This window comes from Typha latifolia, chromosome 2 (genome assembly GCF_019914945.1).
Source record: "Typha latifolia isolate L0001 chromosome 2, TyphaL0001v2, whole genome shotgun sequence".
Classification (NCBI taxonomy): domain Eukaryota; kingdom Viridiplantae; phylum Streptophyta; class Magnoliopsida; order Poales; family Typhaceae; genus Typha; species Typha latifolia.
The window spans coordinates 213,651-229,882 of NC_133087.1; the positions used below are offsets into that span (position 1 = coordinate 213,651).

Sequence of the window (16,232 nt, forward strand, 5' to 3'; positions counted from 1 at the left end):
ATCTAACCATTTGTGACCTCGTCGCCCGTCGTACTACTAAATAAGATGGTGGACGTAACGCATCACTGACGCCGGACACTGGCACTACCCGCAGTGAACTCCGGATCCACCCAGGAAAGCGACGGCTGTGATCGTCGAGAGTTGCAGAAACGAACGGCGTCCAAGGTTGTAGAGAAATGAACGGCGTTCGAAGCCGCACGAGTCCGTGGCCCCTCTTCAGTCCTCCCGCAAACCCCCTTCCCTGTTGCTCCACAGCTGCCTCCCACGTCAGCATCTCACCCATCCTTCCCCACATCCCATGTGATCTCCTGACTCTCTCTCTCCCTTTCTCAAAACAGGTAATAGGAATAGCTTTTCTCTGTACAAAGTTTTCTCTCTCTCTCTCTCTCTCTCTCTCTCTCTCTCTCTCTCTCTCTCTCTCTCCTTATTATTTATTACGAATACGGAAGCACTTATCATTACTAACGTTGTTACTTTCTACTCTCTTCCCACTTATCTCAACCCTTTCCACCACTCCTCTCTCTCTTTCTCTTTTCTCTCTCTAAAAGGAGAAGTTTTCTGGTCCGGTGGCGGTGGAGAGGAGGAAGAAGAGGAAGAACAGATGTACCACGTGCCCCAACACAGCCGCCGCGAGAAGCTTCGCTTCCCCACCGCCGACGAATCTCCACCCGTTTCCCTCTACTACGCTCATCAAAACCCTAATTCCTACCCCAATTGCTTTCCAAACTCCATCGACCACGGCCCCGTCGGGCCGTTCACGGGCTACGCCGCCGTTCTGAACCGCTCCAGGTTCCTCGGTCCAGCCCGGGATCTCCTCGGCGAGATCTGCCACGTGGCATCCCGAGGTGGAGAAGGGATCGGCGAGGAGGGATTCTTCGATGCCGACTCTTCGGTGGACCCGTTTCTGGTCGAGCCGGGAATGGAAGGCCGGAGTTGGAGGAAGACGAAGCTCGTTTCCATGCTTGACGAGGTGGGTTTCCTCCTCCTGTTTAATTTTTTTTTTGTTCTTTCGTCTTAGTACCTTTTTTTTATGGGTGATAAGAAATACTTGCTATTTTGGTTTTACTCTCGCGTCCGTAGTAGTTTGACAAGATTCACGAGGTGACTACTGAATGGGAAATTGCGGTGTTCTTTCATGTCAACTGGCTTGGATGTAACTTGTAGAATCTTGTTACTGTCTATGTATGTGATATTAGTCATATCATGGATTCGACGTTCTTTTGATAGGTACGTTAGTTTAGTGGTTAATCTCGTAGTTAGGTTGTGTTTTAGTTTAATATTTATTGGTTTCTTAGATCAGCGTGAGACATGAAAGCTAAACATCATCGTATGGAAAGGAATTTAAACAGATATGCTTACTTCTACTCTTGGTCTAGTTAACATATAAGAAAGTCCACGCCGTGGTGCTAATATTAAGGGCGTTGCAATTGTAGTGCACTTCACTGGTGAATGTCATTGTAGAGTTTTTATTTTGCTTTTTTCAACTGTTATTTGGAAGTATATAGTCCGGAAGAAAAGCCCTAGACGTTTTTAAAAAGAAAAAAAAAATGTTATTGTTATTTTTTTTAGATTTAAAACGTCCAGATATTGTGGTAAGATCCTTTGGGCACATAACATTTAAAAATTGCTAATTGTTATCTGAGGTTTGTTAAGCTGTTACTTTGTTCGATGGACAACAAAGGACTCAATTACTATCTAGCTCCTTATTCTCCTTGCTTTATTTCACAAAGGCAACATGGAGCTTTGTGTTTAAGTTGTCAATGCTGGTCTACAAAATTTATCAAAGTATTCAAGATGCTGAACCCACAGTGACTCGAGGCTAGGGTGAAAAATGATTCAGGTTACTCCGATCCGATTCTGTATCTGCATTTTTCTAGATATAGGTCGAGATTTTTCTATCTGTCTTGACACTGGGATTCGTATCTGTATTCGAATAGTCTATGCAAAATACAGATACGAGTTGAAGAATAATATCTGAATCAATATACGCATATCATTTAGTTAAAATTATTATAAAAATAGTGATATAATATACTTTTTTATACTCATAGGGATTTCTAATCTAGTTTTCACGTATATTTACTAATTGTCTATAGATTTCAATAATTATGTCACTAGTTCTTATATATTGAAAGAATAAATACGGATATATCTGATATTTAATTCATATCTGTGGTTGTACTTAAGGGATAATATATTATGAGCTTTTATATAAGAGGAGCTATTTATTGGACTCTCTTATGCTCTGATTTTGCCTTAATTTTTCTAATGTTTCACACCTTTACTCAAGAAGTCGCCTTAGGGGCCTTTGTCATCAACTTTTAAAACTCAAATTGAGGAAAATGATTTTGTAGGTTACTTTCTTATCTGTAGTATACCGTAACAGATATCTTGGTCCTTACCAATTTCCTTCGAATGTCTACTTGAAGGTTTATAAAAGATACAAACAGTACTATCAGCAGGTGGAAGCTGTTCTCACGTCTTTTGAATCAGTAGCTGGTTTAAGTACTGCAGCCCCCTTTGCCTCCGTGGCCCTCAAGGCCATGTCAAAGCACTTCAGGTGCCTAAGGAACATGATATCTAATCAACTTCGGCAGACAAGTAAAACCCTTGGGAAGGAGGACCTATGCAGAGAAGAGATTCAGTCCTTTGGGCTGGTAAATGGTAATGTTTGTCTCCAAAGATCTGGACACAACTCAGGAACATTTCTGCAACCACATATTTGGCGGCCTCAACGGGGACTTCCTGAGCGTGCAGTGGCTGTGCTACGTGCATGGTTATTTGAACACTTTCTTCATCCGTAAGTCTTGGACTTATGAAAAGCACTGGTTATTTATTCCTATTTAGTTATTTTCCTGAAGTTTGGGCTTGATTTGTGTCTAGACATGCATAATACACACATATTGTAATTTATGAATCAAAAGTTGTACATTTTCATTAGAGGTATTAATTCATTCATTAAGATCTGAGCTATTTGTTATTTAATCCCAGACATCCCATATAGATAAGGCATCATATCTGATCTACTTGATAGTCACTCCCCTATATGTTTATGTAGACAAGACACTATTTGATTTCTAATAAAAGAGTAAAATTTATGTTCTTCAACAGACCTTGGTTCCCGGGACCTCTTCAACAGAGATCATGTTTCTTAATTAGAGAAAAACAGGTAAATTCTTCAGTAGTTAGGCTGACCTTGTAAGTCATACATCTCTTTTCTATACCCAAATGGAGAAGCTTGCCCCATCATCTGAATCACTAGTAATAGGATATATCATAAGCTGATAATTAGGATTCAATGCTTGAAAGTTGCATAATTGCTTTTTGTTCCAGGATAATTATGTTGATGGGCTCCTTTTTATCTTTTTTTTCCCTCCAGATATCCAACTGACACTGACAAGCAAATGCTGGCTAGACAAACAGGTCTGACAAGAAACCAGGTAAATTGAACTACTTTGTTGTATTGGCTAATACATATTAATTTGTTTGATAGTGATGGTTCGTCTTGCTGCAGTCTTTTTAATCTTGTTTGAGATTACAGATTACAGGTTAAACTATTGATCTTATTATACTGTGTTCCTGGATTTATTAATATTTTAGTTTTAATCATATTGCAACTTAAGCACAACTGCATAGAAGTAGAGTGGAGAATTTAAGCATTTTGAGAATGTAGAGAAAAATAATCAAGGTTAAATGCATATTTGTAGATTGATGTTCTTCTCTTTTGCCTTTTCTTCTCAGATTAATCTTGTAGCTGGTTATAATGCAACGTTTTTTGGCCGTGTCCATACTTTGATCATATCATTGATCTTGTGCAGGTTTCAAATTGGTTTATCAATGCGAGGGTAAGACTTTGGAAGCCAATGGTTGAAGAAATACACTCTCTTGAGATGCAACAGTTGCATGAAGTTTCACCAAATGATAAAAACCATAAGACTGGGAAGCTAGTTCAGCCAGCATCATCTTCTACCTCTGCTCCTCACTCACAACCATTCCAAGTCCCTAGTAACCAGAAGATTATCGACGTTGCAAGAAACTGCTTTCAGAGTGACCTATCTCTGTCTCAGATGCCCAACCACATCCAGGAGCCCTATAATTTTTCTTATGGTGATTTGCACAGCCATCAGCATGTTGGAGTAGATGTTGCTGCTGGAGGAAATTCTGGAGTTTCTCTTACACTTGGCCTTCACCAGAATAATAGGGTTTGTTTGGCAGAGCCATTTTCTTTGAACGTTGTTCGCTGTTGTGGCCTTACTGAGTGCAACGGTAGCTTGTGCAATGGGTACATTTGAAGCGCAGCAACATGAACCCCAGTTAGGGAAGAACATATGCAGATATTTCCTTCATAATTAAATTTGGATGAAGTATTTGTGAGTAGTCATGATGGTTGATGGAGGAAAGGAAAATAGAGATGCAAGGTAATACGAAGGTGTATTTAGGCATCAGTTTATAGTCTAGAATCCTGTTTTCTGCATGCCGTTCTTACATTTTGATTTGGGTCTTTCAGCACCATATTTAGGTCTACCCTTTCTGCTGATAACTTATTATCATTTGCATGAAAAGCTGAATATGTAGAAGTTGTTTGTTATAAATTATCGATGTCAAACCTAATTTTTCTGAGGGAAATGGTTCATATGATGGTTTGAGACCTGAACCTGCTTAGTTCCCAATATATTTGAAATATAACCTGTGCTGTTCCTCTTACCCTCGTGGATAGAAATGCAAGTCATAGTTTGCCTTCCTTGTGATGTACAATGTATGTTGGTTAAACACGTAGATATGATGTTAAACAAGCTTTGCATCAAAGCTATATACTTCGACAAGGTTCTTCCTGATTCCTTATTAATTCCTTGCACTTGATGAATTCATTGTCAAATGGTTTGTGGATGTCGGATCCTGTGACGCTGTTCTTGTTAATAGAATAATAATAATCTATACTTGTTGCTCTTATTTTAATTTGTGCATGGGGCTCCATGCACACTGTTGCACTTGTTCAGCTCGAAGCTATCAAAATTACGTGCTGTATTATATTTGCTTTTGTCCGGAGAAGAAAAGATATATAACTGGTATTGCTAGACTCTACTGACATCTATGAAAGAAAAGTAGTGGTTTGGTGCAGGGTAAACCTATTGTTTTTCTGCTTGGAACTGGGACGCGTACTAATGTTTGGTGAAAATAATTGCTTCTTCTTTTATTGGGAATGCCAATCGACGCCACTACTCACTCCACCTGGGATTACTCTCGCTCCACCTTTTTCAATTTGAAATTTGAAATCGCCCATTTCAATCTCAATGTTTCAAGTAGGAAGTAACAACTATGCATTTGGTTTTTGGATCTTGACCTCACAAATTGTTAACTTGGGCTCGGCCTGTTTTCCCCCAAGCGACCGCATCAGCTGATACTTTTACAACAGGAAATCACCTTTAATGGACCTTTGTTTGGATGCCACGTATCACGGAATATCCCGAGTAGAATTAAGGAGGAATCGCCTCTTAAATGGATATGCCATTATGCCCTCATGGCGTAGATTGCGTTCCTTCTTCTGTTGGGCTAGGGTTTGCTCAGTTGGGACCTCGTCTCCGGTGCTCCTCCAAAGTCCAAATATAATCATGTGTCAACCCATCGGACGGTCCAGTCTTCTTCAAAGATGCTCACTTTTCTCATGAGCTGGTAGCCTTACATAGAGGTTCATGATAGTTATCCCGATCCTGATACATTTCGGAACGCAAGCAAAATCGATTTATTAGTAAAAGAAAAAAAAAAGAAAAAAAAGAAAAAGAAAGGAAAGTTTCCAAGAAAGGCGAAGGAGGAGGTCTTCCTTCCACTTCCCTCCCTCTCTGATTCCAAACTCTCGAAGCCAAACCATCGCGAATTCTTCTCTGTTCCATCGTCGAGGAGCAATAGCTACTCGATCCTAGGGTTTCTGCGGCCTCCGGAGATGCAGACGGAGGCTAGGGTGGGGATGGTGGTGGACGGCGGAGCGCAGAGATCCCTCTCCTCTGGCCACGTTGCTGCCGTCGACGGTGGTGCTCGGAGGTACTCCTCTCACCACCACCAACAGGAGCAGAAACAGCAGTTGCATCACCAGCCGCAGGTCGGGACGGTGGCACATCTCCTCGCCGGAGGTATCGCCGGCGCGGTGAGCAAGACCTGCACCGCTCCCCTTGCTCGCCTCACCATCCTCTTCCAGGTCGATCTCCTTTAGAAACAAGAGCGATATTCTTATCTTTCGTGGATTCTATATAACTGTTTTATTCTTCTCTGGGTTTATTAACATTTATTTCTGAATTAATGGAGAGCTGGGGGGCCACAAGATTAATGATCTAGTGAAAGAATTTTGTTACCCAATTGAATCTCGCTTGTGTAGGTACAAGGCATGCACTCTGATGCTGCAACTCTGAGTAAACCTAGCATGTGGCGTGAGGCTTCGCGAATTGTCCATGAAGAAGGATTTAGAGCATTTTGGAAAGGAAACCTAGTGACAATTGCCCATCGACTTCCTTATTCTTCCATTAGCTTTTATGCTTATGAACGCTACAAGAATGTGAGCTATAGTTTGTTGGGCTACTATTTTATAATGTTTTGCCATTTATAAATTTCCTCCCATATTAAATTTTGTTTTATATTTGTTCTTGCAGTTTTTACAGTTGGTTCCTGGTCTAGATAGGCATAAAGATTATGTCAGTGCAGATGTATGCGTCCGATTGCTTGGTGGTGGTTTGGCAGGAATAACAGCTGCATCTATCACTTACCCATTGGATTTAGTCAGGACACGTCTGGCGGCTCAGGTGATCTTGCTGTGCATCGTGTTTCATATGATTCATTTGTAGTTGTGGATTTGATTAGTGATACTGGTGATGATGAAAGCGTAGTTGCATTTTTTGTTTTTTTGGTATTATTTACTTCTTTATGTTTTTCAAGAAATTCTCACACGTATGTGATGCTCAAGGTTTGTTCACAAGTAATGAAAATTGCTCAACCTTAGGACTTACAAGCAAGGTTATACAAATTGGGGCATGTGCATCACATTAGAGATTCTTGTGTTCTGCCCACTTCTTTTGTACATTATACTTGTGTTATGGATACTTATATCAGGCTATGTTTATTTTCATAACATTCGATAGAGGACTGTCTTTCATGGATTTTTTTTCTTGGTAATTGTATGCCTGAAAATAAAGCTTACTTCTGTCAATCATTCTATGATACATTGTGCTTTTCGTGCAAATTGATTTTACAGCATTCCATCTTTAGTTCTGCTGTTCAAAAATATATTGTGTCGATGGCGCCTTTATGTTTCATCTCAATTTTACCTTCCCCACTTTGTAATTATATTAAGAGTTTCAGGTTCTTAAATAATTTGTTAACTTCTTTAATCTAAATATTTGCAGACAAGTACTGTCTATTACAGAGGTATATCACATGCTCTTTATGCCATCTGCAGAGATGAGGGTGTTAGAGGTCTTTATAAAGGTCTTGGAGCCACATTGTTGGTATGATCATATATTTTCTTTTTCAAGTTCCAGTTGTTATTTATGTTTTAAATCGCTGGTTCCTTGTTGACTGTTGTAACTTGCAGGGTGTTGGACCTAGTATAGCAATTAGCTTTTCTGTTTATGAAACCTTGAGATCCTACTGGCAAATAAGAAGGTGATTTTTTAGTTTAACAAATTGTGAACTTAGTACTTTATACATATTTATTTCTTCTGATTGTGTTGTCAATTTTAAAATGTCCATTCGTACTTTGTGAACCTCAGGCCACATGATTCTCCTATCTTTGTTAGCTTGGCTTCTGGAAGTCTATCCGGCATTGCGTCATCAACTGGTATGTGATTTATCATTTAATAATTGCCTATTTAGCTAGTTATGACTGACGCTTTATCAGTAAAATGGATTGCTCGAGATTTTGATATACTTATTATGTGGATATTGAGACTACCATATATCTGTTTGATAGTTTATGCTAATACTTCAATACTGTTCTCCATTTCTCATGAGCCTACTTAATAAGCTGAACATCTGGTGATCTCTCTTATGAGAGCTGGCAAAAAGTCTAAATGTTATTCCAGATTAATAGGCAGCATTTTCCATTGCAAGTACTCATGTTTCTAATTATTCTGCATGTAATTGCTTTTTTGCTAAAATTTGGAGCATATTTTGTGCTGACTGATCCAATGCTTTGCAGTTACATTTCCATTAGACCTTGTGAGGCGGAGAATGCAGTTGGAAGGGGCTGCCGGAAGGGCTCGTGTCTACAAGTCTGGACTTGTTGGAACATTTGGGCACATTGTCCGCACCGAAGGCTTTAGAGGCATGTACAGAGGTATCTTGCCTGAGTACTACAAAGTTGTACCTAGCGTCGGCATCATTTTCATGACATACGAGATATTGAAGTCCTGTCTGTCAGGCGAGCCTGCCAATAGCTAGCTTGCACTTAGGCCTTCCTTTTCTACAGCTTAATATTGATCTTTCATGGTTACTAGTCATACCTGAAGCTTAGTTCTTTTAGAGATTAGGATGGTAGATGATTCAGATGGTGGTAAGTTTTGCAGTTGCTGCCACGAAAAATGTTTCATTATCTGTATAGATATATTATCGGTTCTCAACTATATGACAAGAGGTCTAGCATGCGTACATCTTGCAACTTTGCTGTTTACCATGATGTATTTTGCTATTTGATTGGCCTAGAAGAAAAGAATGATCAAGTTCTCATTTTCAGGCATCATTGATTTGCTGACGGGGAACTGATTACCATATTATAGCTTTATATTCCTTGTAGATGGATTGTGAACTTTAGCATAACTCTGTGTCAGAAATTCTTGACCTAGTGTGGCAGGGAAGGCGCTGGAACTTTCTTGGAATTTAAACTGACCTTTGTTCTTTACTATATAACTCAAACTATCAGCAAGCTTTGGATTTTGAAGTCTTTTCTTGAGAAAAATATTGTTACCTCTTCTGCTGGTTATGTTGAATTATCGGGATAGCAGGAATCCCAGGTTCGTACTATCTAGAAGCTATCCTCCTGTAATATGTTTGTCTTAATAAGGGAATTTTTGGTGGTGATATGTTCTTTTGAGAAAGATGTTGGATGGTGATATTTTGTTTCAGTTTGCAGACTAATTTTATTTTTAGCTGTATTATTCCTACTCCTGGATGAATACATGTTTTTGACTAATTGACGTGTGCTGTGTGATGTGGAATAAATTTATCTTACAAAGAAGCAAGGAATTACTGTCTTACGAAATTGAAATCAAATTGTTTGTGGCACAGGCGAAAGAACTCAAGTATTAGTTTATTTGCCTGCTTATTATTTGATTGCATGAGTTTGTAGCTTGCCCTCAGGAGCAACAGGTCAGTTGATCAATAGGTCATATTTATCCAGCTGAACATGTTTTTGTTATGCAACTGCTGCGGCTTCGTTTTGTTTTTCTGTTCCTCGCTGACGCACATGGGCAGACACAAAATGCACCTGGAGGTATATATATTTTGTTACCAGAGAGAAATACTTATAGTCACTCTTGTATGAGAAACATCACAGACTTATGTCGTCATATCTTTTCCCCAAAGAGATGATAATAAAAATAAAAATAAGTATTAATCTTATCAGCATCTGGCAGATAGAAGCAGCATGCCATCAGTATATAAAGAAAAGGATTTAACAACAAAGCTTATTTCAATTCATTGAACATGCACTAAATAGACAGGAAATGCCCGCATAAAAAATCGAAGGGCCGCTGATCCAATCTTGCACTTGAGTTACTGGCTATAACTTCAGCTTGCAGTACAATGTCATCACATTGGAAATTTTCCTGTCAGGCGAATATGATCCAGTGTACGGCGTAGCCCGTACTTATTAACAGCTGCATTAGCAGCTCTGAAACCTTCGCCATACGTTGAGGAAGTGTCATGAACAATTTGATGCATGAAAAACTCGCCAAGTTTCTTTTCAATATCAGATTTTCCAGCTTTCTTGGACGGTGGCAATGAAGTGGATGAGGACGGAAGAGAAGTGGATGAGGACGGCATGCTTCTCGGCATAACCTCAGATTCAAGCCACATGTGAGAGAGAACCTGACAGATTCCTTCCTCCACTTCGGGACTTAGATGGCGATACCCTTAAATTGGTAAAATTGCAACATCCTTAGTAACACACAATTCTGGTATTATTTACATAAATTTGAGCTACGTAGAAGAATATGAGCTCGAGAAAATGTTCGCTCCCTAGGAATGTGATAAGGTGAATGGCACAGTCAGTGATTCATACTTTCATAGTAAGGAACCCTAAAGTCTTGCACATTTAAGTGCTTCATGGATAGCACATGAATATTACACTTATACAGATCGGCAGATATATAAAAACTGAGATGCTTGTCTTAGGCTCGGCTCAGTTCAATTTGAGTCAAGCCTAAGCTGAGTTTAAGCCGCTCATTTATTTTGATAGCTACATATGGCGGTCTCACATTTGGATCAGTAAGGAGCTTGATTACTAATATGCAAAATCCTACTAGTTGCAACCAAATAGAGCTTCAGAAAAGAGTTGTGGTAGACCAGGCGACACACATTCAGTAAATTTAATGTGCTTATTATAATTAACAATACACTGGTAATTAATGGAAATATAATAGAAAGTGAATGAACTTTTGGGATAACTCTGATCTCTTGCAGCTTAGCCTAATAATAAAATAAACTCCTAATAATAAAATCAATATGAATAAACAAAGTACCTTTAAGGCGTAACCATCCGTGCATCAATTCATGAGCGAGAATTGAGCCTGTTAACAGCCTGCACACAAAAGGATGCCTATAGATCACCACATATTTGTATATTTGTTCTTTCTATCTATCAATGCAAATAGATGATCTGAAGGCAACAGCGTTCAGGATAAGAGAAATTCGTTTTTTTTTTAAGGTTGCTATTCAGGAACTGTCGAGATGATGTAGATATATGAGAAATTAAAAATTTATTTTGCGCACTTGATACTCAGAAAAGACAAAGGCCAAATGAAGCTCAAAGAGTTTCTTAAACCTTTGTATTAATCTTTCTTTCAAAGCAAAAGCATGCTTACACGGCATTTATGCAAGAACCATATAAGGCATGTTAAAGTTTAATCAGATATATAATAGGTCATTAGATAGTCAACCAATACTAGTGCCAAAGAATCATTCCTCAAGAATAGAGCTTGCATGTCATGATCTTAGAATGTGACTATGTCAGAAAGCAATCACAACATGAGAAATGATAACTCATTACACTTGCAGAATGAGAGATCCAGGATCTAAGATGGTCTTGAAAGAAAACTACCTGGGAAGGCCATACAGAACAAGAATCGCTGTAACTTCACATTTCCGGATCAGTTTTTGTGGGTAAGTTCTCATGTCAAGAATTCTGTTTGCCCCAATTTTCGGCTTCTTATGTATCTATATACATGACACAGGGCAAAACAAGAAGTGTTAGTATCCTAGTAACAATTGTGGCTTACCAGGCATAGGCCGACTAATTACTTACACTGCTGACAGTTTGCTCCTCTGAAAGACATAGTCCCCTTGTTTCAGCCATGTGGTGATGACCCTAACAAAATTATAATTGAGTTTACAGAAACTCTCAGAACCCATACATGCAGAAATAGCCAATGGTAAACTTACATCCTTCTCCCCTTCCATAGCTTCATTAAGTGCTTGTCTTTCAACCAAGAGCATAGGTATCTGCTGATCTAATTCCATATTCATTCCTTCATAATAATCTCTGATTGAGTGATATAGTGGTTGGCAGTCACCAGTATCCATGACTGCAGAATCTAGACATTCTAGGCATAAACTGCGACCATCTCCCAAAGATATATACTTTGAACTCCTTGACTTTAATTGAAATAATAAAAGAAGAAGAATCAATGAGATTTATTACAGATGAAGGATCTCGTGTATCTTTTATCAATTAAGAACTAAATTTACTATGAACTTAAGGTAGAGAAATCAAGAAAAAGCAGTGTGATTCTGAAGCAGTTAACAGTACATACCTCCATCCGCTCGCAGCTACAACAGCGAGGTGTATCATCATGCTCGTGGGAAGGACAGTACTTCTGGCCCCAAAAAGGATGGGCTCTATACTCAATTAAGCCACCCCTGATTGGAATCTGTGGAAATTTGGTTCTTCATGTCCATGATGATTTTCATTCATATATAGTAGCTTCTTTCTTACTTATATCTAATTGATGTATTAAAATCCAGATAACCAATAAATGACAAAAGGTTTTTTGATTGACAAAATAATGAAACCCTCATTCTTATAATAGCTGAACACATAGCCACAAAAAGATGGTGGTTCATATGTCAACTTCTCTATCGCTTTGAATTTGAAAAAGTTGAATTAACAGAGTTACTGTATATAGCAATTGCCAACAGAAAATATGTCAAAATAAGAAAAATGATGTTCTTACATATTGATGGCAGACGTCACATTTTGGATGATGGATCTCCTTATAACATGATTTATGGTATGGAGCAGCCTCTAACAGAGTAAACTGAAACAAATACCACATACTACAGTTTAAATTCTCCATAAGGGATAAAAAGGGAAAACAAAAGGAAACTTTGCAAAGCATAATTTTTCAAGAATATAAATAATAAAGTAAGCGGAGTCCCTTTAAGATATCATCAGTATACCTCAGTCTCACGGATTGGTAGACCACAAGCAAAACAGCGAAAGCATTGAGGGTGCCAAAAGGTTCCCATGCAGCTTAAGTAATGGCCATAGCCTATTTCACGTTTGCAACCGCCACACACTCTGTTGGGGACAAGTTATCAGTAAGGTTCTAAATGCTCAGTAGCAAGATATTGATCGTTGCATCAACTGGTAATTATTGAAAGCAACAAACCTATATCCTCTTGGTAAAACCTGCACAGGAGCATAAGGATTATAGGGAGGCACACCCAAACTATCTTGAATAGCTCTTGCTAGATCTTCATCATTACTTCCCTTCCCATTATGTTCTGCAAGGATCGGAAGCAAATGACCAAATGCTTTGTCATGGGCAAGGAAGTTTAGAAATCAATGCAACTCTTGAGTAGCAAGTAGATTAACTAGTATGGAGCAAATAGAAAACCAAAATTTGACATATGAAGAGCTCTGAACATACTTTTTGAGTTTTTACTATCCTCTGCGAGAGAAAGTGCAATTGCACGATCTAAGTCTTCATTTTCAGCTTTGGATTGGTCATCCTGATGACAGCTTGCCGCAAAATAATGTCATGCATCAGTACAAGAAAACATAATTAGCGGGCAAAAAGGCATATAAGAAACTCTCCTTTAACATTCCTTCAAATAATAACAATTCGTTGCTATAAAATCTGTCTCTCTTAAACCTCAACTGGCGATTCCTAGCACAGAACAATCTGACATGCAATTTCTATTCCCCAGGTAGAAATTGAATGAAAATTACCACTGATCTGATTGGTTTATGCCGAAACATGTTATCTTCCCCCATCACTCGTGGATGCCCATTTGACTCTCCATGACGCCTCCCCTTAAAAAACTTGCAAAGCCACTTCATGAAGCAAGATCTTCTATCATTACATGATGGAGTTATGTTCCCTGGGTGCAAAATTGAGAACCACATCATAAGCAAGAGGGAGACATCAAAATAGGAAATGTGCTGTTAAAGATGATCAAAGAGACGAGAACAGGTATTCAAGCCGACCAGAGCCCCTTTGTTCACTTAATTATAAATCCAAAATAATCGTAATGCTCCCTCCGAAGCTAACTCTCCTTTACTTAAATATAACCAGACAACTTTATCTAAATTTTTTTTTTCCCGTGCAGCTCCAAATATAATCAGATCATACACCCAATTTTCATCTATAAATAAAAGACAATTAATTAGGAACCAGAAACCATCGGAGATCTTTCCATAATAAGCAATTCCAGATCAAATTGTCTTACTCGGTAATCAAAGTGGCATAGAGGGTCTCGGTTACCGTGATTGCAAGGGCGAGAGAGGCGCGATGCAAAGCCATCGGAGTTGGAAGAATCCATCGGAGGAGCAGAGAGGCGCGATGCAAAGCCGCCAAGAAAAGGCACTTTCGATTGCTGCGGGGAAGAGGAGAGAGAGGTGGGGATAGAAAGGAAAGGATTGGAGGCGGTGAGGGGAGAAGAGTTGCCCAACCACAAGGCATCTTAGAAAAGCTAAGAGAGAATTTTATATAGATCGAAAGGAGAAGGGAGAAAGCTGGAGGAGATGGAGAATATGTGATGGGAGGAAGGGAAAGCAAGAGATTCTTCTCTCCAAAGGAAGAGAGAGAGAGAGAGAGAGAGAGAGAGAGCGAGAGCGAGCTGGACGAAGAGAGATGCGGGAAGAACACGCTTGGTGGGAATTTTGAATAAAGGCGACGAGGTGGGTGGTACTGGGGCGGCAAGGCAAGCAGCTAATTTTGGATATATTCTTCTTCTTTTTTTCGCTTTTTTTTAATCATTTAAATCATCAACAAGTACCTTGTCTTTTTATCTTGAAGAACCTTTAGCCTTTAACCTCAGCAGCCAATGTTGTGTGAAGAATCTTCACATATTTGTAAATATCCATGTCAGTAAATCGAATGGGATTTGATGCCACAAGTTTTTATCAACTAACTCTCTTTGGTTCAATAAACGTAAATAAACCACTCAGAATCAGAAGTGCAAGTCTTTATCGCGAAAACAATAGGGCATAAGCTTAGTAAGCTAATTAATATATGTACGACTGCTTCTCGATGCACATGCATCAAGTCAGGGAGTCAACTTCAATCTTACATAAGCAATAGTAATTGTAAAGCATAGTAAACCAAATTGGAATTGGAATTGGAATTGAGCTAGAAATCATTACAATTTACAATGTACATAAGCGCTTGCTGAGTTGGGGCTCTAAGCAAAAAGCTAGCCAACACGATGAGACGACTCTTGTTTATTGGAGGAAGCCTCCTCCCAAACTAGGGAGGGATCACGGGTTTTTGTCTTTGGCCTTTTTCTGGATCTCTCCATCATCATCATTAGCCAGTCCGCAGCAAGAAGACGCTGAGTTCTTGAGCTGGGCTCTCGCTACCAGGATCGATGAGATGATACGAGACCGAGTCTCTGGACCCCACCACCCTCTCGTAGCAGGCTCTCATGTATATCACCTCCTCTTGATCCCCTCCTCCAGGAAACGACAAAACCCCCGCCCCGGCCGTCATCGTCCTCACCATCTCCAAGATCCGACGGTCCCTATCCGTCAGCCTCCTCCTGACGGCGTACCCGAGCTTCCTGCCGTTGAGGTAGGCCCTCCATACGTGGCGGTGGCACTGGAGGGCGATGCGGAGGAGGCCGGCGCGCATCTCGAGGGCGAGGAGAGGGGTGGGGATGGGGAGGTCGAAGAGGAACGGGGGAGGAGTGGAGGGGTCGCGCTGGACGCAGAGGGAGACGCGGTGGCCGCGGCGGCGGTGGCCGAAGAGGGTGCCGACGATGACGGAGTTGTGGTGATGAGAATGGTGGCGGTGCGAGTGGTGATGGTCGTGGGTGACATCGGAGGCGGCGGGGTCGAGGAGGCTCTCCTCTTCTTGGGGTTCTTCTCCTCCTTTTTTTCCTTCTTGCTGTTGTTGTCCTTGAGAGGGTTCTTGATGGTGGTGGTGGTGGTGGTGGTGGAAGAGCTCGGAGAAGGAGAAAATGAGGCGGCTCTTGGCGGTTGCCGTAGCTGTTGTTGTGGTGGGCCTGGAGGAGGAGGTGGAGAAGCAGCAGAAGAGCCTGCGGCGGAGATGGTCGATCGTCTTCTTCATGATTGGTTTCTAGAGAGAGAGAGAGAAATGGGTTTGGGATCGTACTGCGGTCACTTGGGAATTAACGAGAAGAGGAGAAGGCTAACGGTGCGTGGGACCTCAACAGAGAGAGTTCGTTACGTCCTGCGTTCCGGCGGGAAAAGGGATATACGTACGGACACTTGGATGATGTGCCATCATCTAAGCCGTGAGTGAGAGGTAGGGAGAAGAAGATGCGGGCTGCAACGCCACCAAATCAGTAGAAAGTTGGTAAGAGTTCGGCGCCTCGAAAGTCGTGCGGGCTCTAATTCATGCAACCATTACAATAAGACAGTTCATGAGATGAGATATATTGATGCAGTACTGAAAGAGTACGTTATCTCTACACATAGTTATCATCGATTTCGCTGTCACACCAAATTGACAGCCGAAAGAAGGATTTACAATCAATTTCCACATGTTCAATATAATTCACGAGTT

General features: G+C 40.3%; 4 protein-coding genes across 7 annotated transcripts; 2 read left to right on the forward strand and 2 right to left on the reverse strand.

Moving 5' to 3' along the window:
- Nucleotides 1-337: 337 nt before the first annotated feature.
- LOC140781896 (BEL1-like homeodomain protein 9) lies at nt 338-4,741 on the forward strand. Its single transcript, XM_073128181.1, has 4 exons — nt 338-970; nt 2,430-2,800; nt 3,380-3,440; nt 3,819-4,741. Exons 1-4 carry the CDS (start codon nt 602-604, stop codon nt 4,290-4,292), a joined length of 1,275 nt encoding a protein of 424 aa, XP_072984282.1. The 5' UTR covers nt 338-601; the 3' UTR covers nt 4,293-4,741.
- A 1,031-nt stretch (nt 4,742-5,772) lies between these two features.
- Nucleotides 5,773-9,062, forward strand: LOC140782319 (uncharacterized). 2 transcript variants are annotated; one of them, XM_073128823.1, is made up of 8 exons: nt 5,775-6,190; nt 6,368-6,544; nt 6,639-6,788; nt 7,389-7,490; nt 7,577-7,647; nt 7,755-7,822; nt 8,183-8,320; nt 8,717-9,062. In XM_073128823.1, the coding sequence occupies exons 1-8, from the start codon at nt 5,939-5,941 to the stop codon at nt 8,743-8,745; spliced, it is 987 nt and encodes a 328-aa protein (XP_072984924.1). In that variant the 5' UTR covers nt 5,775-5,938; the 3' UTR covers nt 8,746-9,062. The 2 variants fall into 2 exon arrangements, with proteins under 2 accessions (XP_072984923.1, XP_072984924.1); XM_073128822.1 differs by lacking the exon at nt 8,717-9,062 and having other exon boundaries at nt 5,773-6,190; nt 8,183-8,631.
- A 505-nt stretch (nt 9,063-9,567) lies between these two features.
- On the reverse strand, nt 9,568-14,361 carry LOC140782318 (LIM domain-containing protein HDR3-like). Of its 3 annotated transcripts, XM_073128821.1 has the most exons (13): nt 13,933-14,158; nt 13,691-13,848; nt 13,433-13,584; nt 13,131-13,212; nt 12,870-12,984; nt 12,658-12,778; nt 12,432-12,515; nt 12,012-12,128; nt 11,641-11,853; nt 11,504-11,566; nt 11,300-11,415; nt 10,722-10,780; nt 9,568-10,112 (listed from the first exon to the last, which is right to left on the reverse strand). In XM_073128821.1, the coding sequence occupies exons 3-13, from the start codon at nt 13,541-13,543 to the stop codon at nt 9,790-9,792; spliced, it is 1,404 nt and encodes a 467-aa protein (XP_072984922.1). In that variant the 5' UTR covers nt 13,544-13,584; nt 13,691-13,848; nt 13,933-14,158; the 3' UTR covers nt 9,568-9,789. The 3 variants fall into 3 exon arrangements, with proteins under 3 accessions (XP_072984922.1, XP_072984920.1, XP_072984921.1); XM_073128819.1 differs by lacking the exon at nt 13,691-13,848 and having other exon boundaries at nt 13,968-14,361; XM_073128820.1 differs by lacking the exon at nt 13,691-13,848 and having other exon boundaries at nt 13,933-13,952.
- A 504-nt stretch (nt 14,362-14,865) lies between these two features.
- Nucleotides 14,866-16,231, reverse strand: LOC140782531 (protein MIZU-KUSSEI 1-like). Its single transcript, XM_073129146.1, has one exon. The coding sequence runs from the start codon at nt 15,771-15,773 to the stop codon at nt 15,012-15,014; it is 762 nt and encodes a 253-aa protein (XP_072985247.1). The 5' UTR covers nt 15,774-16,231; the 3' UTR covers nt 14,866-15,011.
- Between the last annotated feature and the right edge of the window lies 1 nt (nt 16,232).